This window comes from Stigmatopora argus, chromosome 9 (genome assembly GCF_051989625.1).
Source record: "Stigmatopora argus isolate UIUO_Sarg chromosome 9, RoL_Sarg_1.0, whole genome shotgun sequence".
NCBI classification, from domain to species: domain Eukaryota; kingdom Metazoa; phylum Chordata; class Actinopteri; order Syngnathiformes; family Syngnathidae; genus Stigmatopora; species Stigmatopora argus.
This window is the reverse complement of record NC_135395.1, coordinates 3,375,668-3,401,231: the sequence shown is the minus strand read 5'-3', so window position 1 is coordinate 3,401,231 and position 25,564 is coordinate 3,375,668. Positions and strand designations below refer to the sequence as shown.

At 41.1% G+C, this 25,564-nt stretch overlaps 4 protein-coding genes across 4 annotated transcripts; 2 read left to right on the top strand and 2 right to left on the bottom strand.

Moving 5' to 3' along the window:
* Positions 1-10: 10 nt before the first annotated feature.
* LOC144082734 (integrator complex subunit 6-like) lies at positions 11-11,691 on the top strand. Its single transcript, XM_077610065.1, has 18 exons — positions 11-324; positions 444-521; positions 2,908-3,057; positions 4,761-4,850; positions 4,919-5,102; positions 5,192-5,320; positions 5,456-5,622; positions 5,714-5,866; positions 6,040-6,172; positions 6,251-6,345; positions 6,433-6,543; positions 7,319-7,534; positions 7,613-7,739; positions 7,835-7,977; positions 8,067-8,298; positions 8,883-9,263; positions 9,406-9,499; positions 10,582-11,691. Exons 1-18 carry the CDS (start codon positions 214-216, stop codon positions 10,694-10,696), a joined length of 2,709 nt encoding a protein of 902 aa, XP_077466191.1. The 5' UTR covers positions 11-213; the 3' UTR covers positions 10,697-11,691.
* A 368-nt stretch (positions 11,692-12,059) lies between these two features.
* On the bottom strand, positions 12,060-14,801 carry LOC144082871 (ER membrane protein complex subunit 5). Its single transcript, XM_077610339.1, has 4 exons — positions 14,625-14,801; positions 14,322-14,374; positions 14,135-14,238; positions 12,060-13,168 (listed from the first exon to the last, which is right to left on the bottom strand). Exons 1-4 carry the CDS (start codon positions 14,701-14,703, stop codon positions 13,018-13,020), a joined length of 387 nt encoding a protein of 128 aa, XP_077466465.1. The 5' UTR covers positions 14,704-14,801; the 3' UTR covers positions 12,060-13,017.
* Positions 14,802-14,951: 150 nt separating this feature from the next.
* Positions 14,952-16,899, top strand: LOC144082872 (prefoldin subunit 6-like). Its single transcript, XM_077610340.1, has 4 exons — positions 14,952-15,168; positions 15,317-15,387; positions 15,454-15,578; positions 16,353-16,899. The coding sequence occupies exons 1-4, from the start codon at positions 15,105-15,107 to the stop codon at positions 16,471-16,473; spliced, it is 381 nt and encodes a 126-aa protein (XP_077466466.1). The 5' UTR covers positions 14,952-15,104; the 3' UTR covers positions 16,474-16,899.
* A 3,897-nt stretch (positions 16,900-20,796) lies between these two features.
* LOC144082533 (transcription factor HES-5-like) lies at positions 20,797-23,036 on the bottom strand. The gene is made up of 3 exons (XM_077609763.1): positions 22,903-23,036; positions 22,708-22,803; positions 20,797-21,992 (listed from the first exon to the last, which is right to left on the bottom strand). The coding sequence occupies exons 1-3, from the start codon at positions 22,948-22,950 to the stop codon at positions 21,528-21,530; spliced, it is 609 nt and encodes a 202-aa protein (XP_077465889.1). The 5' UTR covers positions 22,951-23,036; the 3' UTR covers positions 20,797-21,527.
* Positions 23,037-25,564: the final 2,528 nt, after the last annotated feature.

Sequence of the window (25,564 nt, the reverse complement as noted above, 5' to 3'; positions counted from 1 at the left end):
AACAACGCGAGCCGAGTCAGAACACTGGAAAGGCGGACGGTGGGTCGGCAGAGGCAGCGGCCCTCTTCTGGAGGGGGGGCTTATTATAACAAATATATACGCACATGCGTGACCTGCTTGGCCGAACTATAGATCGGTCACATGTGGAAAACAGTTAATTTAAAAAAAAAGAGAAAGGAAAAAAGACGCATATAACAGCGGCTTTAATTTAAAATGCCTATTTTAGTTTTCCTCTTAGACACGTCCGCCTCTATGAATCAGCGCACTTATTTGGGTACGACGTATCTGGACATTGCTAAAGGCGCGGTTGAGGTCTTTATGAAGGTAACGAATGCTTTTACCCCGACTTTTTCCCCCTCCCAGCAAGTGTGCACCTTTTGGCTAGCGTCGGCTTCCTCGGGCGAAATTAATATATGTTGTTTCGGTTTTCCTTTTTTTGACAGCTGCGTGCCCGAGACCCGGCTAGTAGAGGCGACAGGTACATGCTAGTTACATTCGATGATCCGCCATACGGAGTGAAGGTAATTAGCAACTCATACAATTGATACATTTTGCTAGTTCGACTTATGTTTTCTGTTGGTGGGATTTTATTGTCCGTCTGGTTTGTCCGGCAGTTTCCGGTGGCCTCGAGGTAGCAAAAGAGCGGCAATTTAATTGTTGCCGCTGTCCGCAGAAGCAGACCGGCGCTGCCTCCTTCCATCCAGCGGACATTTTGCTTTTGTGTAGAGAAAACTCTCGGGCGTTGAGATGGAGGCGTCAAAATTTATTATCCAGCGTGACGTCACGTCCCCCCTCACGGTTCACTGTCCTCATTGGTTCAGACTCCCGTCAGTCATCCTCAACCCCGCCTCTTGCCTTATTGGCGTATTATCATTGGCCAAACATGGCCTGAAAGTTGATAAACCTCCTTCACGGGACGGAGCACGATGGAACAATATATATGTATGATGATTATTTTTCGTACCGATACTGCGAGGACTGTTTCAGCACACAATCACAACCCTCCCTTCCTCCCATCTGTCTCACGCATCCCCTATGTGTTGGATATTCCTCGGGAATCATCATTCTGGCCATTTTGCAAAAAAAAAAAAAAATGAATGTTCGACCGTCTGCCAGGATTTTATACTTTTGAAGAAAATCTAGTGATAAAAACCATCGACTGCCAAAATCCAGACTAACACCACAGTCAAATTGTGATGCAACCTGTGACTGAGCCACATTTCTATAATTCCAGAGCTCAGATGTCATCTGTGTGACGTTTTATAACCTGGCACCTGACTCTTGGCTTTTTCATGCAGTATCAATTTCCAACCTTGAGTGTCGAACCTTCCTTAAAGAGGTTTACATCAAAATGAAAAGACATTATCATGTTAAATGAGTTTTCAAATCCAACATGGGGAATGAGCAAATTGGATCACAGTAAACTGGAACTGCATCCCATTGCATTATGTGCTGTTTATATAACATTAATTGTGTTGATCTCCACATGGAGTTTTAAAGTAAATAATTCAGCTACTTGGCATTCATTACGAGGGATTTTTTTGTGTCTCTAGCTGTGCATATTACTTAGAAGTATCTACTGAATAGTGTGGGTGTTTTTTTTAAAGAACATTTTTACTGCTGTAGTTGCAGCGTGGTTACCAAGTGGGTAAGCCGCAAGGTCACATCCTCATTACTTGACAAATTGTTGTTATAAAATACAGTGAGATACGAGAACTTGGGTCATTCATTATGGGTAGTTTAAAAAAAAAAAATTGAGAATGATTTTAGTATCAGACAAGCATTTGTGTTGCGCCAAATCTTATTTATGCATTTTTTGTAAACTAATATATACATATATACTTCTCATAATATGACATGTTTGCATAATCACCAACCTACATTACACCATTTTAAAGCAGTACAAGTGTATTTAGATGAAAAGTAAGTTATTATATAGGACACGTGCTATATGATGAAACATTCAACACGCTTAGGTGTAAGTAGAACTTTGTAGTATTCTCTACTATATGGTCATGTCTGGGGTAAGTCTAGTCTTACTTGATCAAAGAGAGCAAGAGTGTTTGTTACTTTGTACTGCTTGCTCTTTTTAGGGGTTGCAGCTCGTCTTATGTTTGTTGTGTTTGATTTGTTCATGGAGGGTTGGGATGCAAGGGCATGCTTTTACTGCATGGGACCCCTCCAATTGTGCCGTTACACAGGCGATAAATTGTTGATGGAGGAGAGAGTCTGGTGGGTGGGAAGAAAATAAAAATATTCCGTAGTCTGAATTATTGAGAGCAAGCTTGGCTTTCTATGTCTCCCAGCCTACACAAGATCTAGATGTCTCAGTATTTCAGCGTTGTAGCTCAAATGGCCTAATGTAATACATGCAACCACGATGGGTTTCCCCTTTTTTCTCCCCCATTCTAATGCTATTCCACCTTGTGTCTGTGTTCAAAGCAAACACATTGATACTTGCATTTGAAGCTCTTTTCGGGCCCCTCCCTTTTCTACATGGGAAGTGGTAATCTTGCAGGTCATCCTTAGATTAAGCATGAAGCTTCAGCACTGAAGTACTTGACCTCACTGGAGAAAATGTCCAAAAGCAGCTCCACACCCACATCCTCTCCCGTAGGACTCAATGTGTCCTTCACAGAGAAAAGGCTACAGGAGGGGGGATTTTTATTTTCTTCTTCTCTGGGACACTTTTATTGAAAATTTGCCTCTTCACTGTAGTGCTGTGGGCATATATTATCACCACTCTGAAGAGTTTGCCTCAGGTAATGGTTGCTGTCATGTCTTGAAAAATGTGACGTGCTTGGACATGCTTGTCAGTCAAGAATTCATGACAGTTTGCCATTTAAAAAAAAAAAATCTACTTATTCTTTTGTACTACTTTATTCATGCTCAGGCTGTTTATTTCAGGCGGGTTGGAAGGAGAACCATGCCACCTTCATGTGCGAGCTGAAGAATCTTCAAGCGTCCGGGCTGACGACGTTAGGTCACGCTCTCCGCACGGCTTTTGACCTGCTTAACCTCAACCGCCTCGTTTCAGGCATCGACAATTATGGGCAGGTACAGTATATGATATTGCCATGAAGGACAAGCAAATTCAAATCACTCAGTTCAGTACATCAAGAAACTATTTCATTTCAAGGTCTATACACAAAGCTATTTTATAAATGTTATGGCAAACAGTCACTGACACGCCTTGATGCACGTATATTATGATTTTTTTTTTTCTTCAGATGTTTTTATTACATTCAAAGTCTGGGACATCGGTCTCAAACTTGCAGCCCAGGGCCCATGTGATAATACTTTATGGCTCCTACTTGACAGCCATATGTAGCATTGGTATTGCCTGCGATGGGCACTAGAAATTATATGTTGACATTTTAAAATAAATTCATCGAAGGATCCATTTTCGGGAGAAAAGAAACGCATATTGAAAAAGGCCCCTAAGTAATAAACATAAATAATTGTAAAAAAACAAAACAAATGAATATTAAAAAAATGAAAAGCATTGAATTAATGCAAATTGTAATAATTTCCCCCCCCAAAAAGAAGAAAAAGAAAGAAAAATTCGGAGATGTCTGGCTCCTTTATTTTATTCCAAGAATTTTGTTGATTTTTCTCAATAGTTGTTTTCAATATGAATTCCCCTCTTTTACTCACTACCACAATACTACGTACTCTTTGAAATGGGCTGGCAGTGAATGAGTGAACATAATGATAACTTTTGAATTGATGTCCACTGAAGAGACTATTGTCCCTGAAAGGGTTAATATTCTAAATTCATTTAAGAAGGCTAGATCTCAGTTCTTCTGTTATTGTTTTAAATACTGCTCTTTGGTGTCCATCCTACTTAAAATAAATCTAGTGTAAAAGCTTTCTATTCGACTCGACAGCAAGGCAAGTGGACGACATTAGATCATTTTTTGTGTTTTTTTTCTAATTCCATATTCCTCTTCTTTAAACCACACAATGGACTTAAGCTTTACGATGCCATGTATGCCATGTAGCCGCCGCATGTTGTGGTAATGTTTTCCACCTGACTCGTGTGGGTATCAGATGTAAATAAACGTCACAACCGCAAACTAGCGCCAACACCTTCTTTTCCTGATGCGTCAAAAGAAGTGTCTATTGGAGGTGTACTCGTTTATTTATTTCCAGTGCACAATGCACCTAGCAGTTCATGAGTGCACTCCACTGCTGCAAATTTGTAAAGACTTTTCTTACACAATCTTCTAACACATGGACTTTGCCTGCTTGAGAGAAAACCCGAAAGAGCGCAAAAGGTTGTATTCGTTGGAGACGGCAAATTCTAATCCACTCTTTCTGGTTTCATATTTTTTACTCGTGTCCCATCTCTTCCGCCGAGGTAACCTGGCTAGATGACTATGCTGAAGTAGTGACACCAGTTCAGGAGTGAAAAACTCTAAAATCATCACCCAAGCTGTCAACATAACAATTTTCCATTTTAACTGCTATGGATCTTTCGGCTAATGGTTCAGCCATTGGCCCAAAAACTTGGCGGTCAACACAAAATTAGCGTTGGGATATATCTGTTCATTTACCATGGAGTTTCACCAGTAGTCTTATAGTAAAAAAAATGCTATGGTTGTCAGAGACTTATGAATAGCTGTTTGTCTCATTGTTGTTTGATTACTTATTACAGCCTTGTGTGACTATTAACAGATAAAGCTCATCAAAAATGGGTGGATGTTTAGCCACTTCATCTAAATGTGTAGATGACTGTTGGATCTTTTCCCCCTCAGGGACGCAACCCTTTCTTCCTTGAGCCATCTGTAATCATCACTATCACTGATGGCAACAAGCTCACACATAGCTCAGGCGTTCCAGATGAGGTAAAAAAAAAGAGAGAGGGAAAATACAGCGCTGAAATTTCAATAACCTTTATTTTGCACCTGTGCAGCTTCACCTTCCCTTGAACTCGCCTCTGGCTGGCAGCGAGCTGACCAAAGAGCCCTTCCGTTGGGATCAAAGGTTGTTCGCGCTGGCGCTTCGGCTCCCCGGAGCAGCTACTCCAGACAACGAGCAGCTTGGCAGCGTCCCCACAGATGAGTCCGCCATCACCCAAATGTGTGAAGTCACTGGAGGTTGATATTCTCGCTTACCCATCGGTTGTATTCACACCCAACTTTTTTTTCGAGTAGTCATTTACACATTCAATTTATTTTCATCTCAGGGCGATCCTACTGCGTGCGAACACAAAGAATGCTAAACCAGTGTCTCGAGTCTCTTGTCCAAAAAGTCCAAAGTGGCGTGGTTATAAATTTTGAGAAAAGTGGGCCAGATCCACCCCTCGTAGGGGAAGGTAACTTTTACTAATGCCAATGTGCTGTTTTCCCCTTCATAGCATTGAAATAAGTTTTTAAGGGTAAATGTGAAAAATATCCATAACATGCTGCAGTATAACCAAACTGTCCTCTTTTTTTTAAAATTTTTTCAGACAACCAAGTGGAGTCAAACCGCTCCACGTCGTCGTCCTTCAATCCACAGCTGTGGCACAGTTGCCACAAACTCATCTATGTACGCCCCAACCCTAAAACAGGGGTGCCCGTTGGACATTGGCCCATCCCGGAATCCTTCTGGCCAGACCAGAACTCTCCCACGCTGGTGAGCAAAGACTTTTTAAAAGTTAATTTACACTGAAATTGAAATTCTGGAAGACAGGATTGTTCTATTAAAAAAAAAAATCTACTTTCAGCCCCCTCGCACTGCCCATCCTATCGTGCGTTTTTCCTGTGTGGACTGTGAGCCCATGGTGATAGACAAGCTTCCATTTGACAAATACGAACTGGAACCTTCACCTCTCACCCAGTACATTCTGGAAAGGAAGTCTCCTCACACGTGCTGGCAGGTAGAAAAAGCAATCCGATAAAGCTCAGAAAATAAATGTCGCTCGGCTTCGCTATCAAGGCATCCCGTGTGATTTGACGCCAAAGTAGCCACCGGCGCAATCCAGTTTGACTTCATGTGCACTAAGAACACCTTTTTTCCCTTTTTTTTTCCCCACCCACCCACTTTGCTCAGGTGTTTGTGAGCAGCAGTGGGAAGCCAAGTGACCTGGGTCAGCCTTTTGGTTACCTTAAAGCCAGCACCACCCTTACTTGTGTCAACGTCTTTGTTATGCCTTATAATTACCCGGTGCTCCTTCCACTCCTCGGTGAGACATAGTGCTCGGCTTTTTAATATTCTACCAGCATTGCACTGTGCAGCTCACTAGCTCTCTGCTCCGTTTCAGATGATTTGTTCAAAGTGCACAAGCTAAAACCGAACCTCAAGTGGCGACAAGCCTTGGAGATGTACCTTAAAACGATGCCTCCGTATTATCTCTTGGTAAGTCAATTACAAAGCCTGAAGTAGCTTTAATGTGATTTTGTTCAATTCTAGAATGCGGTTGAGTTCACTTGGATCTTTTTACAGCCTTTAAAAAAGGCCCTGAGGATGATGGGGGCACCAAATTTGATTGGAGATAGCATGGACTGTGGTCTGAGTTACAGTGTCATCTCTTACCTGAAGAAGCTCAGCCAACAGGTGGGAATTTCAATTGTCTTCTAACGCAAGGGTGTCAGACTCAGGTTGGTTCGCGGGCCGCATTAACGTTAACTTGATTTCATGTGGGCCGGACCATTTTAGATATAATATTTAGATTATTTTTTTTTATAAATGGATTAAAAGCCCTGAATATTCAGTTTTTATAGATCTAAAACAATGTTTATTTGAGCTTTTTTCTTAGTAAGGGGAAATCTCTTGCCAGGGAAACCAAATTTTTCTTTAATTATGTTCCATATTAAAGTGGAAAACAGAAAATATTTTTGATATATTTTTAGATTTTACAAAATGATTTTTGAACTAAAAAATTGCATTTTTTGATTTAAAAGGGGGAAAATAAGGAAATATAATATACATCGAAATCTATCATTTTAATTTGATCCTAAAACAGAAAGTCGGCACTCATGATTTACTTTCCCGGGCCACACAAAATGATGCAGAGGGCCAGATTTGGGCCCCGGGCCGCCACTTTGACACCTGTGTTCTAACGGATGTAGGTTGCCTTAGTTTTCTGTTTCATAACTTGTAATTGTCGTCATTTTCAGCGTTTATCTCCCACAATGGCAGCCAGTGAGTTAATATTCAACGTGGAGAAACAATCATTTTGTAATTGTAGTCAATGGTAGAAAAAAAAAATTAATCCTGTGGGACACACTGAAATATTTTTGCAAATTTAGACAAGAACATTCATAGTCCATGAAAGATATATTTGGTGTCTTAATACAGACAGTTGAAATGAAGCATTTGGTTCCATCAGGCAAAAATAGAGTCGGAGCGCCTCATCGTATCTGTGGGCAAGAAGGCGCCGCAAGAAACTGGCATGAGGGTGAAGAACCACTCGAGCTCTTTGTCTCTGGCTCACCGGCGAGATTTTAAGCAACTGCTCCATGGAATTACTGGCGAGGGTCCGCTTCGCATGGCGGACATCAACTTCAAGGAGTTTTCCGGCTTCCAGATAGCGTTTCTCAGCAAGGTAGGCGTTGGATGAAAAAGAAATGTCTTGAAAACTTGTTTCCCGAGTGTTGAAAAATGGCACTTGTCTTTCTCGCAGGATGTTAAGGCTCAAGCTTATCGAAATGCCTATGACATCCCAAGACGGAATCTTCTAGATCAGCTTACGCGAATGCGTTCTAACTTACTGCGAACTTCACAAAAGCTCATCCGAGGGCAGGATGAGGGTACGTATTTTATATCATATTTTCCATCCATTTTCTATGTAACAGGATCACAGAAACTCAATTGGGTTCATTTCTAAATGGACTTGGCTTGTTAGATTACCTTCACAGCATTCCGGTGGCTCAGATGGGAAACTATCAAGAGTATCTAAAGATGATGCCGTCTCCTCTCAAAGAAATTGATCCGGATCAACCGAAACGATTGCACACATTTGGGAATCCTTTCAAGCAGGATAAAAAGGTCACATATATTTGTAAAAAAAAAAAAAAAAAAAACATGTTACTTGATGCAGCAAGGCCGTCAATGTATTTGTTGCTCGTGCTTTTTAGGGAATGATGATTGATGAAGCAGATGAGTTTGTATTGGGTCCTCAAAACAAGAAAAGGGCAAATTCCAGTGACCCAAATGCAGGCGCTACTATGAAGAGAAGGCGGAGCATGTCGCCGTTACTACGGCGACCGCAGACTCCACCGGTCAGTGTCAACCACATTCCTGTTGGAAAAAGCCCAACTGGTGTTCAGGGACAACTGAATCTCCCGAAGGTCATACTGCCGCACAAAGGTAGGGATATCATGTCGATAGCAGGGTTGGGCAATCTTTAAAAAAACATATATATTTCCATCATTTTTTTTCTTCACATTTAAAAAAAATTCTCAATATTTTTTCAATTTTGATTTCTTTGTGTTTTATTGTAACTAGTAGTTTTAAAGAATCTGCCATCTAAACATAAGTAACTTTATTTACAAAATATTGCCTGCCCCTCACAAACACACATGTAGTATATATAAAAGTTTTTTTTTAAACAGATTTATATTGTATTTTTTTAATAAAATAATTGTTACATTGTGAAAACTAATGCATTAAATTGCAGGCAGGCATGATGTGTCAAATAAATGATTCATTGACGATGCGCCATTGAATCCAAAAAAATACACTTTTGTTCAGTTTGACAGTTTATTTCAACTGGAGCGTAACAAAGGACTTGAAAACCATCAAAGAACTCTTTTGAGTGACTTTTTTTGCCATCTGCCAAGATTTAGTCTGGCTGCGATTACACTAAGTTTGATTGATGAAATATGTCACTGAAATTGAACTCATTTCTTGCAACAACAAAAAAAGAAGAATGGATGATACTTTGTCTTCAGGGCCAGTTGGTGGTGTGGTGGTCACTGACAGTAACGGGGATGGCGGTCTTGTTCCTGACTCGGGTGACAATTGGCCCAGTGAGGTGGACTCTGTAGGCGGAATTCAACCTTTGCTCAACACGGCGGGAAAAGCAACACCAGAGGCAGTGGATGGGGATGAGGACATCCACGTGAGCGAAGAGAAAGCGATGGTTGAAGACGGTCGAGAGGAGCACTCACCAGAAGAGATTTTCAATTGTGAGGGGCTGAGTCCGCAGAGCAACTTGGATAGTGCAGATACTGAGCCAGCAGTCCTGGAGACCATATTCATAACGCCATTAGATGGCAGCCAAGCGGAACTGCGAACACGAGTCATCAAAGAAGTCCGCAAACCTGGCCGACGTGAGTTAAGAGTGCCTCAAAACTGTTGATTTTGGAGTCCGAGTAAGTTGGCGCTTGCTCCTAAATGTCTCCATTGCACATCACCTTCTTCGGGTTATCGGTTTGACTCTTGTTTATTTAACGTCTGTTTTCCTGGTGACAGAATTTGAGGCGATACTAGAACTACTGCAGCAGGTAAAAGGACCAGTCAATGTCCAGCGCTACTTCATCCAACACGCCATTCAAGAGGCCTCCAGGTAACGACTAGTACTGTGTAAAAATGTCAACTTTTACATGAAGTCCAATTTACTTCAAATTACTTACCGTATTTTCACGACTATAAGGCGCACATAAAAGTCTTAAATTTTCTCCAAAATAGACAGGGCACCTTATAATGCGCTTTATATATGGACCAATACTAAAAATGTTATCACGATAAAATAAAATAAATCAGTGGATAGGGTACACCATCCTCTACAGCTCTCACAACTCTAATATTTTTCCCGTAGAAAAAGTACTGCGCAGTGACTGCTGGGATATACTATAGTTCTTTTGTCAATACACCCAGTATCACGGCGAACACACTAATTTGGTGCTCACCGTCATTTCGGCTGTATTTACAAAAGAAATCCTGCCGCTAGATGTTGGCGTCAACAGAGCATTCAAAGCTAGACTGCGAACTATATATAAATATATATATATATATATATATATATATATATTATATATTATATATTATATATTATATATTATATATGGATGAATATCGAACTGCAACATGAGATTATGGCTACGTGAGGCGTATGTCAAGCGACCGGATGGCTTTTTTCACGGCTCGCCGTCACTTTTGATTTGCGACCAAGTCACGAAAATGAAATGATGACGCGAGTACATTGTAAAATGGCTAAATAAAGTACAACCAAACTCAGTTTTGCTTCCGTTGCCTTTTTAAAAACGTGTTTTTAGCATGTGGGTGTAGCGTGCATGTTTAAGATGGTGTATGTTTTGCCATGCCTGGCTGCGTCTATAAAAACGGTGCGTCCTTTGTGTGTGTAAAATACAAAAATAGCACTCGTTACTGATACTGCGGCTAAAAATACGATGCGCTGTATAGTCGTGAAAATATGGTACTTAAAGTCCAGTTTACTTCAAATCTTGAGTTCAAACCACTTAACTGCAATCCACATCATTTGGAATATTGAGTTTGTTTTCCATCAAGCCTTGACTACTCAAGTGAAATTGGTTGATTTGAAATACGAACTTCTTTTTTTTACTATGAAAAGCACCACGTGGGCTACTCTGAGTTCAACTCCTCTTCTTTCCTGGTAAAATCCTCCAGGTTCAAGAAACGGACACTAATCCAACAGCTGGAGCTTACTCTTGCCAAGATTGATGAGAAGCATGGGACGCCATCACAGCTTGCGAGCGATCATCAACAAAACACGCCAACGTAAGAGCGAGAAGCCAAAAAAATGACAAGCAGAAGACAATGGAACTAATATAGGAACGATCCAAATGTTGCCACGTGATTTCCTGTCAGGGCTCCTTATCTACAAGGCACATTCATCGGGGAAAAGTACGTAGAGGGAATTTTGGAATCTAATCCTCTTCACACTGATGGATTGACAACCACAATCATTCAGTAGACTGACACTCCGTACAGACTATAAGCCATAAAACATCCCTCAATGGCAGTATGATATTTCTTCAGCTGGTCTGAAATTTGTTTCTGAGTGTTCTTTTGAAAAGAATAATGTGAACCCTCAAACCCCCACCCCCCATTTCTCCTGCCATGACTGCCCTCTTTTTAACTGTTACCGTCGTTCTATATCGTGAAGCAATATATCACATTGCGTTGAGGTCAGGATGAATGCCAATGAACTAACATATTTTGGCACAATGTCTCAATACATAGCCACTGACGGCGATAGACGTCCAAGTCCATTTTGAACAGGAGGGCTGGCAGCGATCGTTAGTATTGGCGGCGACAAAAAAAATCTTCGCTGGTCGTGGTTCAAAATGGCAGCAACAGAATGTTTTCTTACTCGTGTGCAGCTGTCTGTGTCCTTTGAGAACACACACGTTTTCCAATGTCACTCTTAGGGGAGTTTTTGCAGATTTGCAATAATTTCCGCTGACCTCCCATTTGAAGTCAATAAAAATAGGCCAAGAAATGAGCACACACTTCTTTTACCATCGGAGAGGCTCGATTGGCTGAGTGCGACAGTTTTGATTTGAAGGCCTCTGCTGGTCGTCATTTTGTGTGATGTAACAATCCTTCACCATTGTTTTCATCTCCAATGTACCCTGTGTCATGTTCATAAGGAAGACTGATTATTTTTGTGAATTTGTTCATTTCAGAGGAAGACCAATATTTTAAAAGTCAATTTTGTAAACTTAGAGTTTTATTGAATTTTATACAAAATAATAAACCACCTGTAAAACGGTAGCCGCTGTTTCCAAGTTATGTGTACCGAAGCTGAAGACTATGAAGTATGCATTTGGGGATTTTGCAGGTGAAAACCTAAAAAGTTTTCAATTACAAAAAAGATTGTATTATTACTTTGCAATAATGAGTACTAAAAAAGTAATACGTGATATGGAAAGTTATTTTCATAACTAAAATCACAATGATCTTATTACCTACTATCAATTAACCCACAAAAAGGCTATTGTATTTTTGAGTAGTTTACATTGCCGCCATCTGGTGGACAACGTGAGTAATAACGGAAATATCTGGTGTCGCTCACGACCACAACTACTAGTTTATACGAAGACCTGCCCTAACTAAACAGAAACACAACAAGAACGTAAAAACAAGTTTAAAAACCATGTCGTTAATTCTTTAATTTTCCTTTAAAGACATTTGACAGCGAAAACACGGTGTCTATTTTGAAGAACATGCAAGTTCTTAAATCTTGGCAACCCCTCCAACTAATTTTGTTAATTTAAAAACGACATAAATACGGGCAAATTTGACAATGAGGAATAACATGTGCGCAAGTTCTTAAATCTTGGCAACCCTTCCAACTAATTTCGTTAATTTAAAAACGACATAAATACGGGCAAATTTGACAATGATGAAGAACATGAACGAAAATAGATCTTTGTAATGCAACGAAAGGGCAGTTGCTACACCATTTTGTTCCGCAAAAGCATTTATCTTAATAAACGTCAACTGCATAAAAGTCAAACATCAAGTGTAAAATCAGTTAGCTTTGATTAAATTATTTATATATAATAAACAAAATGTAAATGACAAGAGATGTACCATCATTTCATTTCCAAGTCAAAAAAAATAGTATTAGCGAGGGAAGAGTAAGCATTTCCTCACATCCTGTCACACCAAACAGAAACTTCCTTCAGGGAGCTAAAGCTATCGGAGAAAAAAGTTCAAACTAAGCGCTGCCCTGACATATGAAATATAACAAATGGGTGAAATGAATCCGGTGTCATTTTTTTAAACCCTTTCGTATGGAGATTATTCAGTGCAAAGGCGAGAAATACCCCAAGTTGTGTCAGAAAGGACACATTGACTCTGTCAAATGCCGAAGCATTTCCGTACAGCGTAACGGATGGACAAAATGAAAAGGTTGGCACACTGGTGGAAGTGACCACTTTAGTGAAGATAGGTTAGTTTGTACAGCATGACAGATGGACGATGTAAAAATGGTGAGTTGCGACTCCGCCCCTCAGTCTAACGATAACAAGAAGAAGAAGAAGGAAAATCCTATCTGACGGGAGTAATTTCTCAGGCAGGAAAAAAAGGCCAGTCTCAGTGCAAATGCTCCAGCTTGCGGAGCCGTAAGGGGTTGTTGGGAAGCGCTTGCTGGGAGGACGGCTCTTCCTCGCCGTTGCGGAACAGCACTCGTCCTCGGTGGTTGAAGAGGTAAAAAGACGGGTGATTCCTCAGAGTGTCAAATGTTCTGCAAGAGGAAACACTTGCTTACATTAACGTGAGAAATAAGGTAGCGTCAATTCAAGGTGAAACAATAAGGGCGAGGTTCTCGTGGTGTTGAAAAAAATTCTCCACCTTTGTAAGATGTGTAAACTAGGGCTGTTGCAAATGATTATTTTGGTAGTCCATTAATTGCTGATGACCTTTGCAATGAGTTCATTAATTGGGTAGTTAATACATCACAATTTTTCTTTACTGTTACACTACTCCGGGGTTTATATTTTAAGATGGAAGCTGCTTCATTGATGACTACCAAAATTAGAGATTATATCGTGCTGTCCTGTTTTTGTTTTTGAAATAAGTGTTTACTATTTTCCTTTTTGGTACATTTATTTTTCGAATATAGAAACATGGGGGCTAACTAGTAAGTTGCCTTGCCTAACTTACACAGAGGCAAGAATATTTAGTTAATGTTTTCGAATACTGTCTTACTAGGATGAAATTGCATTACGTTAAAGTATAGCTGTTTTATTAGCTTCAATTGGTAACGTTCATGTCCTTGTTAGCAGTCAATTCTATGAGTGTAACAACCATATCTTTTTATATAAACACAGCATTCTAATAAGCGTCTTTTTTTCCAATTTGTGAACATACACCCAACACCGTCCCAACCCTGTGCTTGCTGTACAAGTACCCCCAAAAAATTATAACATTTTCCAGTATATGCTTCCCTGCTGTAAACTTTATCGTTGGTGTCACAAACTTTGAAAGCATAGCAACAGTATCTAAGCAGGGCAAAGATATTCCAAAAGTTCAATTGGTAAACAGAGTGACCACCTTGCATTAGAACTCAATAACTGCCATTAAAAGCGATGGACGTCCAATCCATTTTGACTGGGAGACCAAGTCAAAATGGATTGGACGTCTATTGCAGTCAATAGCAGTAAAAGTTGTAATTTACAGAGTATTACTCGTTCACGTGAATGCAACATACTTGTTCTTGAGCTCCGAAGAGGCGTCCATGTCTTTAAACTCCCCTGCAATATGCACAATCCCATAGCAGGTCATGATGAACGACAGTAAGGTCTGAAGCACAATCTGCAACACGGAAAAAATAGACAATCGTTAAAAAAAATCTAAATCTACAAAGATGAACAGTTTCAGACATAAAGGAGACTCACGTCGATTGGCAGGGTTTCGTTTTCTTTCTCTGTAAGTCGCATGTACGATCGATCTGACGGGGAAGAATAAGTTAAGAAAAGAAAGACATGCAAGTTAATTGTTTAAAAAAATGTTACACAAGACAAACAAGATGCATTTCACAGTAAGAATCGGAGGACGTCATCCGCGTTCGCTAATAAGAATTGCTTTAGCATCTAGCCGTCACCCCACAAGGCCCCGCTAGCCGATGAATGAATTTGTAGCCCCCCATGAGAGATAGCAGTACCCCCACCCGGACCCCGATTTGAGGCAAACAAGCTCACGTTGTGCAGCTGAGAAACCTGCGTGTGCTAAGGCAAAAAGTCCAACGCCGACGACGCCTTTCCAAAACGACGAAGCCATTTTTCAACGGGACAACCGTGAACTCTGTGCAGCGTCGTAAAGCCGATCGCTGTCGTAAAAAGTCGCAATGCGACAAAAATCAAAACATCACAACCGACAAATAGCAATAGATTAGATTAACACTACCATGGAAGCAATAATGCATATGACCTATTTTTATTTTATTTTATTAACTGTATTTTGTCATAACCTCGTTCGGCATACACGCCACACCAGCAGGTGGCGATAAAATATATTTTTAATTGACTCCCCTCAAAATTACAAAGAACAAGAACAACTTCCGTCACCAGCCATCACCTTTTCCGGCGCTCAACCTGATTCTTCACATTTTGCAAATCATTGTTTTCTAAAATATTAACTTAATCAAGTGACCATTTGTTATTATAATAACCAAGAGCACCATGGCAGAGGCCATTCAAAAGAAACTCAACGCTGAGCTAGAAAAATACACCCAAATGCAAAAAGGTAGGTGCGGTAAGCATGGCTTTTGGCTACAGTGACTTGTTAGCTTCCCATATAAGGACACTCTTTAACTCTGTATATATCCAGTAGCCATTCTGTGCATTATTATTTATGAATAATTGACTTTCTCCCGATTGTCTGTGCTGTCTAGATGTGAGTAAGAGCATGACAGCCCGACAGAAGCTGGAAACGCAACTTGCAGAGAATAATATCGTAAAAGAGGTATGTCTTAATTCCACCTTTGACATTTACATTTTAAATACATCGGATTTACATCTCTGTTTGCAGGAGCTTGACATTCTAGACAGTGCAAACACGGTATACAAATTAATTGGCCCGGTTTTGGTCAAACAAGACTTGGACGAGGCCAAAGCGACGGTGACAAAAAGATTGGAGTACATCAATGGAGAGATGTGAGTTAATATGTTCAACTTTTATCCAGGCAACCTGCATTTTCTGTTTATTTTCTGTGTTAATGCACTGGGCTCGGTCAATGCAGTAGTTACCATTAAAAACCGACATGATTCGCTGTTGTGCTTCATGTGCAAGTTGGTACATTGAACAATTTAAGACTTGAAGGCGAAAAATTAACATATTTTAGCTGGGAATTTGCATTGCAAACAAAACAGTTATGCTGGAGAACGTGGAGACTTATCATTATGTAACTGGAACTGCATCATTGTTTACCAAAGGAAATGGAGGTGTTTGCAACTATTTAATTTTGATGAATCATAAAGATAATTTGCTTTCATCGAGGACAACAAAAAATGTTTCCTTTATTCAAATTCATTTTTTAAAACGAAATTAATTAAGACAAGAAAATATTTACTGTTTTTTAAAGGAGAAAATAATTAAAAAGTAACAATTATAAAATCACAGAAATTCATTTTTAGTTTGGACTATGTGTGAGATACATAGTTTCCTCTTATGTTTTAAAATTACAAATAATTTAAATAAGAGACCACCCCTTTTTATTAGAATAAAAGTCACTATAAAATTAATGTTAATACTATTTTTATTCATCCGTAACACTGCCCACCAACAACACCAAGTGTTTTGTGTCATTTTACAAATTCAGAATTTTGGGAGAGTCAAAATATCCATCCACGGCTCAATAAATGATCAACTTTCCTTTCGCACACAATGTTGCTCAAATTTTGACTCTTGGACTCCCTTCTCTGTTCCAGTCAGCGGTACGACACTCTCCTCAAAGACATGGAGAAGCAGTCTGACCAGCATCGGCAGATTTTATCCAGTTTACAGCAGGAGTTCAAAAAAGCGCAAGGCCTCCCTGTCGGCAAAGTCTGAAGACTTTTCATGCATCCGCACACACGTACTCACTCCAGTGGGACACTTAACTCACGGATGGCTGAGTTTGAAGAAGCGATGCAAAATTGCATCTCTGTCATTCATTTGCAGCTTTACTGTTGCCACTTCTCCGTTTTTAGCTAATAAACTTTTTTCTTTTCATAAAACTTTTTCATGCTTGTCATCACCACTGTTTCATTGCCATTGATGGCGATAGAAGTCCAAACCAGGCAAGGGCGGAGCTACAAAATTATTTCAGCAGGGGGCAGGAACTTTTTGACGGTCGACAAATATTTCATGATGGCGTAATATGTTATCGATTCTTTGGTATGATGTTCTGCAATGATCAATCTAATACAAAATGATGGCACATTTAACATAATCATCTCCAAATTACCTAAACCAATAAAAAATACCAATCAGTTTCATTGTGTATGACAATTTTGTCAAGAAAATATTTTTAATTGTTTTTTAACCAGGGCATATTGAAATGATATTCATTTAGCATTTTTATTGATTTTGATTCACTTGTGCTTAAACCAATATATTGAGCCACATCGTTTACCGTATTTTCTGCACTATAAGGCAACTAAAATACTTTAATTTTCTCGAAAGCCGGCAGTGCATCCTATTTATAAGGACTGGTATTAATTAATCATTGTATGAAATTACCTTCAGCACAGCCCCATCTTGTTGATATACGTATATAACAAAACTCCCAACCACTACTACTATTACTACTAAAGCTCCATCTAGTGCAAATTTAATATACATCTATACTCTTCATTTTAATTTGATCCTAAAACAGAAAGTCGGCACTCATGATTTACTTTCCCGGGCCACACAAAATGATGCGGCGGGCCAGATTTGGCCCCGGGCCGCCACGACACATGTGATCTAGTGGATCCATATAATACAATACCCTACTACTTCTCATGCCTTACATAATTTGATGTGTCTTATATATTCATTAATCCATTCATTTTTTGAACTGCTTTATCCTCACAAGAGTCGCAGGAAGTACTGGAGCCTATCCTATCAGACTTTGGGTCACGAGGCGGGGGACGCCCTGAAACCACTCACCCACCGGCCCACCCTGCATTACATAATGAAACAAATTTTGCAGATAAGCCACTCATTGAAGGTGTGCTTTATTATCCTGTGCACCTTATAGTGCAGAAAATACGGCAATTGTTTCAACCCTGATGTCAACATATGGCAGATTTCGAGTATTGCAGTTTCACACTCGTAAATGTCAAATTAACTGGAGTTTTTATTTTTTAAATTGGTCTCAACTGGGGTGGAAATCCTGTCTTTTAGGTTGCCAATTTCAAACTGCCTTCCTGGTGGATCCCCTCATGCTGGGGGTACTATTTTGCGATCTCTGCCAGCCCCTCCCACTCGAAGTGGATTGGTCATCTGTCATCGTCAATGCGCTCAAATGATCCAAATATTCCTATAACACTTGCGTGTGTGTGTTTTATTGTTACTCGAGTTGCGCACGAGTCTGCCTTTTCAGATAACTACACACACTCACCCACACAAAATCTCCACACTTTATGCGTTTAATTAAACCTCCAAATCCCTGTTAAACGAGTGTCTGCGAAGTGGAGCAACTAATCCCCCTTTGCGTTTTAACGCACACAAATGATGTTAAATCTGCTTTTTAGGAGGCTGATGTCCCTCAATGAAAAACTAATCTCATTCCGACTATTGATGCTCTTTTCCTGCGGGAGGTCTAATCCGTCAAGTAACCATGCGACCACCGCAGCGGGACTAAGGCCCCCATTCATGGAAGGAAATTAGGCTTCTCAAGTGATGAAACATCATTATTTTCACACGCTTTTCCAATCAAAATGGCAGTTGAAATTTTGTTTCACGTTAAAATAAAATAAAAATCATATTCTTTGGATTGTTTTCCAGTGTTTTTTCCCTTTATTGTTACCTGGGATGGGAGGTAGGAATGGCCCATTGAAGTGTGCTTTGTGATGTTGATCTCGTGGTGCTTTAATCTTTAAAGAGCCAAAACAGCGGCTGTTAACAATTGTAAAACTTCCATTGGCATCCATGAGTTTCAAGTGTAGCTTCTTTATTATTTAACATGTAGACAATCCTCTCCTCGATAGTCTATGAAAGGACTTTAACCTCAAAGGGACAGATCACACATTTATCGTGTGGGTTCCAGTGCAAATAATCTTGTTTAATTAAAAAAAAAGTAATTTTTCTGACATGGAATGTTTGTGGCGAGTGGTTAACGCGTCATCCTGGGTTCAAATCCAGGTCGGTCCACCTGTGTGGAGTTTGCCTGTTCACCCCGGGCCTGCATGGGTTTTCTTTGGGTACTCTGGTTTCCTCCCACATTCCAGAAAAACATGCATTGTAGGCTGATTGGACACTCTAAATTGTCCTTAGGTATGCGTGTGAGCGTGAATGGTTGTACAGCTCCGCGTGCCCTGCGATTGGCTGGCCACTGATTCAGGGTCCCCCGCCTCTGGCCCGAAGTCGGCTGAGATAGGCTCCAGCACCCCCCGCGACCCTAGTGAGGATAAAGTGGTTCAGAAATTGAATGAATGAATGAATGTTTGGGGGGAAATAGTCAGTATTTCCAGACGATGGCCACCTAACACGGGGGCAGACATTTTATCAATGGTGGCACTATTTTAACCAATCAAATGCAAGTATCCAAGATTTCTCACCTTCCTCGTAACGTCATTAATACTCTTTCTTATATGCACCTGTGTGTGAGTTCATAGCCGTAAAAGTGACAGAAAAGGATTGGTAATCGATGAATAAGACCCCAAATTAGTCTTCTTGGCCCCGCCCACGGAAAAATCTCCAAACAGAAGATGTAAATGTAATTTTTGCCTTCTGATAGTATGGTATCCACAGGTGCCCTATTCTTTTGTTATTTTGTAACCGGTATGTCATTCTGTCAATATATATCTGGTGGCATAGCACTACAAAAATAAAGATGATCGTCAATTCTGGTTGTGACCTCACAACCATAATAATAATCATAATATAAAAATTAAAAAATGGGGGTGCCCCGGTGCATTGCTTTCGGTAGAATAACGATGAAATTGTTATTCACAAGGGTTGTGAGGGGTGCTGGAGCTTATCCCAGCTAGCTATGCGCACCAAGCAGGGGAAATCCTTAATTGGCGTGACCGGACATTTGGTCGCCGGACTTTTGGTCGCCGGACGTTTGGTCGCGGACGTTTGGTCACGGACGTTTGGTCGCGGATGTTTGGTCGCGGACGTTTGGTCGCCCGGACGCAAACAACGGGCGACCAAAAGTCAGGCGACCAAAAGTCGGGCGACAAAACAAGATAAAACAACACGGTCTACGCATCAATAAAAGCCAACAATGGCCCTGAGCAGTTTCACTGAGCGGACGTGTGAGTGTATAAGAGTTTGTATGTACATGCGTTGTCCCTTTAAGAAGCTACGTCAGTCAGGGTCTTAACAAGTTCTCCAACAAAACACAATATAAGTACGGGAAATTTGGAGCATTTCTTTAGCCTAATAATTAATAGGGCATTAAGTATGACTAAATAATAATTTGCAGTTTGTATTTAGGGGATTTGAGGAACAATTTTAAATGGTAATTATCAATAACCTTCCGGGCGACCAAAAGTCCGGCGACCAAACTGCCGAGTACCAAATTGGTGACCAGTCAATCACAGTCCAAATTCATTGTTTGCATGTAAATTCCATTAGTGCAGTCATTTTTATTTTTTGGACATCGTTATCATTTAGTAGCAATTTTAACCTTTGGGGTTCTCGATAAAAACGTGCTTACAAGCAATACTTGTGGCAATTGATTGCATCGAGTTCATATGATGTGAGGGATGGCAGTGATTACAAAATGTTTTTCGGTCAAAACCCAAAACACCGTCACTAATTAGAGTGAAACTTGGTCGTTAACCGAGGAGACGCTGCAAAACACCCATCAACCCGGGCTATTTCCTCAGCTCTGATGTTGATCCGTTTCAATGACAAAACAATTCTCGTTTTGACACTTCCTCCACGATGTATGCAGCCCCTTTTTCTGTTTCTGGCCTGCAGTTTATTTGGGCTTTTTTGATGCCAATTAATAAGCAAAAAAATCCCTTTGTCTATCCGAGGTTGAAAAATCATGTGTGTTTATAACCCGTGTTCTTTTCTTTTTTTAAATCCAACTCACCCGGCCTCAAAAAGAGGCCACCTTGGAATGATCCATGCCGGAGAAGAAATACGGGGTAGATCGGGATTCACATTACACATTAATGTTGCTGAAAGCAGCTCAAGTTAATATAAAACAAAAAGGACGCTCCAAATGAGTTTGTATTATGTTGGGATTCATGATGCCATTTTATTTGGTTCATAATATGCTTCAAGGATCAGCCTTGCAGTTACAGATACAAGTTTCGAACAAACCAAGCTTTTCAGTTGCATTCAGGGCGTTTGTAGATTGGATGTAGTCTGGAACGGTGGACATTTTGTGAGTGGCCACTCTTGTGTGTCCTCTTACATGTGAAAAACAGTCCTACCCTACATTAGCATGTTAATGGACATGTCCAATGTGCAACAAGTACGTGTGAACTACAAGGCTTATCCCACTTTGGAAGACTACTGACTTGACACCCCCGGTTACAAAAAGTTGTTGTTTTTAAATCCCCAAAGTACAAAAAAAAATCTTTACTCAGTTGCAGCTAGTTCTCAAATTTCCCTAAAAAATATATTTAAAAAAGTTTTGCTGATTGGCTATTATAAAAATGGAAAAACCCTGAAAAATAGGATAGACAGCTGTTTTTGCACAAGTGATTACATATTTCAATGTCAACTGCAGGGGTACCAACACAGCCACATGGCTGCCATTGACGGCAATATACGTCAAAATCGTTTGAATGTGCGGTTCACATAAATTTATTTGTCACTGCAAATGGGAGCCAATGTGTTAATCAGACCACAGCATGAAGCTGCTTTTAGTTTAAAAAAATGGTGACCCCTAGTCCACTGCCATGCAAAGAATATCAAAAAATAGAATCTAGCTCTTGACTAAATGAGAATATTTATGACTGGGGCCAGGGTCTCCACACAGGGTCTGGACTTTGGGCACAAGACGCGGGGGAGGACAGCAACTCCCTGGTGTCACAGTACTGATACTCAGACCCCTGGCTTGGAGAAGGGGGGAGTATACCATCTTGGAACTGATAGCGGCGGTTCATATGCGGGGGGTACAGAGCGCGGCCGTGTGAGGGTGAACTTGTTGAAGCGGGTTCCCCGGACCCTTGCCCGAGCCCCTTTTCATCACTGGCTATGTAGCTTTGGATCCGTAGGAGACAAGACCTCATCCCCTCCTGGTAGCCGCGATGCTGCTGCTGATGATGGGGGCCGCAAGCTTGTTGCACCCTGGGGGATAAAACTGACTTGAGCGCACCCGAATCCCTCTCCTCCTTCTCCTTGTTGTCCGACTTGAGGAATTGAACCACGCTCTCCAGGATTTCGGCCTTCTCCACTTTGGGGTTGGATAATTTCTAAGAGAAAAACAGTTGAAGTCAGAATGATCTTGTGTGTGAAGTATTTCCTCTTCGTAAGGGCAACATTTACAGGAAAAAATATGTGGTTAGCGTGTCAGCCTCGCAGCTCTGGGGCCCTGGGTTCAAATCCAGTTCTCCTCAGGCTTGCGTGGGTTTTCTCCGGGTACATTTACAGGAAAAAATATGTGGTTAGCGTGTCAGCCTCGCAGCTCTGGGGCCCTGGGTTCAAATCCAGTTCTCCTCAGGCTTGCGTGGGTTTTCTCCGGGTACTCCGGTTTCCTCCTACATTCCGAAAACATGCATGGTAGGCTGATTGGACACTCTAAATTGCCCCCAGGTATGAGTGTGAGAGTGAACGGTTGTCCGCCTCCTCATGCCATGCGGTTGGCTGGCCACTGATTCCGGGTGCCCCCGCCTCTGGCCCGAAGTCAGCTGGGAGTTTTTTTATGAACAAAAACAGCCAATTATAAAACTGGTGCACTATAAAAGGGTTTAATGTCTTAAGAGTAAAAAGGTAAATGGGTAAAATAATTTACCCAAACTGTTCACAGCAGATTAAATAAACAAACACAAAAACAATCAGTTGTATTTAACTTTTGAGTTTTGTTTTAACACTTATTTGCCTAAAAGTCAAACCTTAAAGCCGCAGTACCTTGCAGTAATATCACATCCAACATGCTTTTGATTTTTAAAAAAAATGCAGTTTGTGTACCTCATTGTGTGTATTTTCCAACATCAAAATTCTTAGCGTCTCCAAACTGCGATTAATGCGCTCCCGCCTGCGTTTCTCCATAACCGGTTTGGACACCTTGAAAACAGACGCATGACTTTTAAGAGCTGTTTCCTTTTTGTTGTTGTTGATGTTGTTGTTGTTGTTGTTTTTATTCCATTTAAATCCGCACCTTACCCTCCTGGTTCCGTGCCTGTGAGGCTGCGGCGAAGACAACGCCTTCATCCCGGGCCGGAATCAAACCAAATACGAGACGGTGGATGTTTTGCACCTGGTGAGCAAATATATGGGCGTCCACAGGTAAAGCCCCGCCCACCCGGGAAAAAGAAAAGACAAAAAGGGCCGATCCAATTTACATCGCGTCAGCATGCGTGACGAGCAAACCACCTGGAACTGAATTCATATGTAAAATAAGTTGGACTGCAAAAGTACTTACCCCCCATCCCCCAAAAGACCCCCCCCAGCCCCCCCGCACAAGGACAAGCGAGCAAATTGCTGCCTTGACGCCCGTGCGTGTTTTTTTTTTACCCACAGGAGAAAACTGGCCAAACAGCAGCACGAGCGTTCGAGCTATAAACACGTGTCATGTGTTTGGATAACAACCAAATGTTGCCCTAAAACTGCATATGAAAGCCGAGTTGGAATTTGTTTTTTTTTTAACCTGGGGGGAGTGGGGTGCAGGGGTTGTGGTTTTAGGGGGTGCAGAGTGCATACGCGGTCGTCCTGATCCCCCATAATAGGCTCAAGTGTGGCGATAACACTGGGATGATCGGATCATGACTATCCCGTTGAGATTAAGCACTCTTTCAGGCGCACTCATACTTCCGTTTCAAATAAGAGAATGACGATTAGTGGAAGCCTGCGGACCCTACTGGTAACCATGGCACCCAGCCAAATAGAGTGACCCCCCCCCCCCTCTCTCCCCTTTTCTCCCCCTCCCACTCTCTCTCTCCATCTCCCCCCTCTCGAAATATTAGACCACCCTTCTTTCTTCAATCTTCAAATTCCACCTATCCGCCCATCCAAATTTGCTTTTCATGATATTTGAAACTAAAAATGATTTTTTTTTACAGGCGGAAGGTCTGTCTATACTCATTCATTCATTGAACCACTTTATCCTCATTAGGGTCGTGGAGGGTGCTGGAGCCTATCCCAGCTGACGGGGGACACCCTGAATCGGTGGCTATCTGATCGCAGGGCATAAGGAGACAGACAACAATGCACGTTCACACCCATAAATAGTGGCAATTTAGAGTATCAAATAAGCCTACAATGCATGTTTTTTTGGAACGTGGGACGAAACTGGAGTACCCAGAGGAAACCCACACCTGCCCAGAGAGAACATGCAAACCCCACATAGATGGACCACCCTGGTTTTGAACCCTGGACCCCAGAGCTGTGAGCCCAACACGCTAACCACTCAGCCACCGGGCCACCCTACCTATTTTGAAATTTGAAAGAAATATAACATGGGTTAGTATCCATCGAAGCGTGTATTTATTTATATTCAAGGCAGATTCATTAATTGTGGATTTATTCTTACCGTAGGTCACAAATTAGCCAGTTGAGGGCATGGACGCACAACCTTCAGCCTGTAGTGTATTGTAGCACAATCATGCTTGTTTTGCCAAATTACTTGCATACATTTATAACTACAGTGCCCATATCATTGGTTAAAAAACAACTACATAAAAATCCTTTCATGGGCGAATTAGGATTTGTTTTCTTATATTCAAGGCACTAGACCTGATGGTGTAAGGGTTCACTCGCCTGACTTTGATGCGGACACGCGGTGGAGCGATTCCGGGTTGGTGGTGGTATGATTGGGCGTGTGAATGATTGTCAGTCTCTCTTTGTGTTTTAGGGCTGACTGGTGACCAGTCTCGGGTGTAGTCTGCCTTTCGCCCAAAGTAGGCTGGGATAGCCTCCAGCAACCCCCGCAACCCTTACGAGGATGCGCGGTACGGAAGATGAATGACTGAATTTGAAAAAAAGTAAGTACCTAATATGAAACATTGTTAGATGACCCGCAATAGTGAAGCAAAAATTTCAGTCACGACTGTTTATTTCATTACAATAAATACAAAATGAACATTTTTAAAAATCTAACTAATTAACTTTTTTAAATGACAAAAACCACTAAACTAGTACAACAAAATGTCAGAGGCCTTTTGCTAACTATTTGGTGGGTTGATTTTGCAGAAAAAAAGTCAAATGTGGCCTGTTTTTGTCCACCTTTGTATGCCATTGACGACGATAGACGTCCATCCATTTTGACTGATTGAGGTTTATTTTACTTGCTGTCTATCATTAACGGCGATAGACGTCCACTCCTTCTGAATTAGGGTTTTTGGGCAACAAATGATCAAGTTTTAGTGCCATTGACGACGATAGACGTCCATCCATTTTGACTGATTGAGGACGGAAGCATTTCACATTTAAAATGGACTTTGCAGTCAATGGCACTAACTGAATTTACTGACAATAAAACCAGCACTGATGAAATCTAATTCAATTCAATGAAATCTAATAGTATATAAGTAGTGAAACCAAGTGGCCACGCCCCTTAAGCAAGCAAAGCAATCATATGCTCGTTGGAACCTGTGATGAAACTCGTTCATTCATTTTCTGAACCGCTTATCCTCATAAGGGTCGCGGGTGAGATGAAACTCATTTCTTTAAAAAGGGGCTTTGTGATCATGAAATGGAGCGTTGACTTCCAATCTTGTGACTTTCGGGGCGCATCGCGAGGTCACGATGACCAATTGTGCGAGTGTGTGTGTGTGTGTGTGTGTGTGTGTGTGAGTCGGAGTGCCGTCGTGGGAACGCGTCGTGAATG

Bases quoted from the DNA above. Each gene is read 5' to 3' on its own strand.
- LOC144082734 (XM_077610065.1), top strand. From the start codon at position 214: ATGCCTATTTTAGTTTTCCTCTTAGACACGTCCGCCTCTATGAATCAG. The intron at 5,103-5,191 runs GTTGATATTCTC...TTTTCATCTCAG, and splicing joins AATGTGTGAAGTCACTGGAG to GGCGATCCTACTGCGTGCGA. The intron at 7,535-7,612 runs GTAGGCGTTGGA...TCTTTCTCGCAG, and splicing joins AGATAGCGTTTCTCAGCAAG to GATGTTAAGGCTCAAGCTTA.
- LOC144082871 (XM_077610339.1), bottom strand. From the start codon at position 14,703: ATGGCTTCGTCGTTTTGGAAAGGCGTCGTCGGCGTTGGACTTTTTGCC. The intron at 14,239-14,321 runs GTGAGTCTCCTT...TCCGTGTTGCAG, and splicing joins ACGAAACCCTGCCAATCGAC to ATTGTGCTTCAGACCTTACT. The intron at 13,169-14,134 runs GTATGTTGCATT...TTCCTCTTGCAG, and splicing joins TCTTCGGAGCTCAAGAACAA to AACATTTGACACTCTGAGGA.
- LOC144082872 (XM_077610340.1), top strand. From the start codon at position 15,105: ATGGCAGAGGCCATTCAAAAGAAACTCAACGCTGAGCTAGAAAAATAC. The intron at 15,388-15,453 runs GTATGTCTTAAT...CTCTGTTTGCAG, and splicing joins AGAATAATATCGTAAAAGAG to GAGCTTGACATTCTAGACAG. The intron at 15,579-16,352 runs GTGAGTTAATAT...TCTCTGTTCCAG, and splicing joins GAGTACATCAATGGAGAGAT to TCAGCGGTACGACACTCTCC.
- LOC144082533 (XM_077609763.1), bottom strand. From the start codon at position 22,950: ATGAAGGCGTTGTCTTCGCCGCAGCCTCACAGGCACGGAACCAGGAGG. The intron at 22,804-22,902 runs GTAAGGTGCGGA...TCTGTTTTCAAG, and splicing joins ACAGGCACGGAACCAGGAGG to GTGTCCAAACCGGTTATGGA. The intron at 21,993-22,707 runs GTACACAAACTG...TTTTTCTCTTAG, and splicing joins TGGAAAATACACACAATGAG to AAATTATCCAACCCCAAAGT.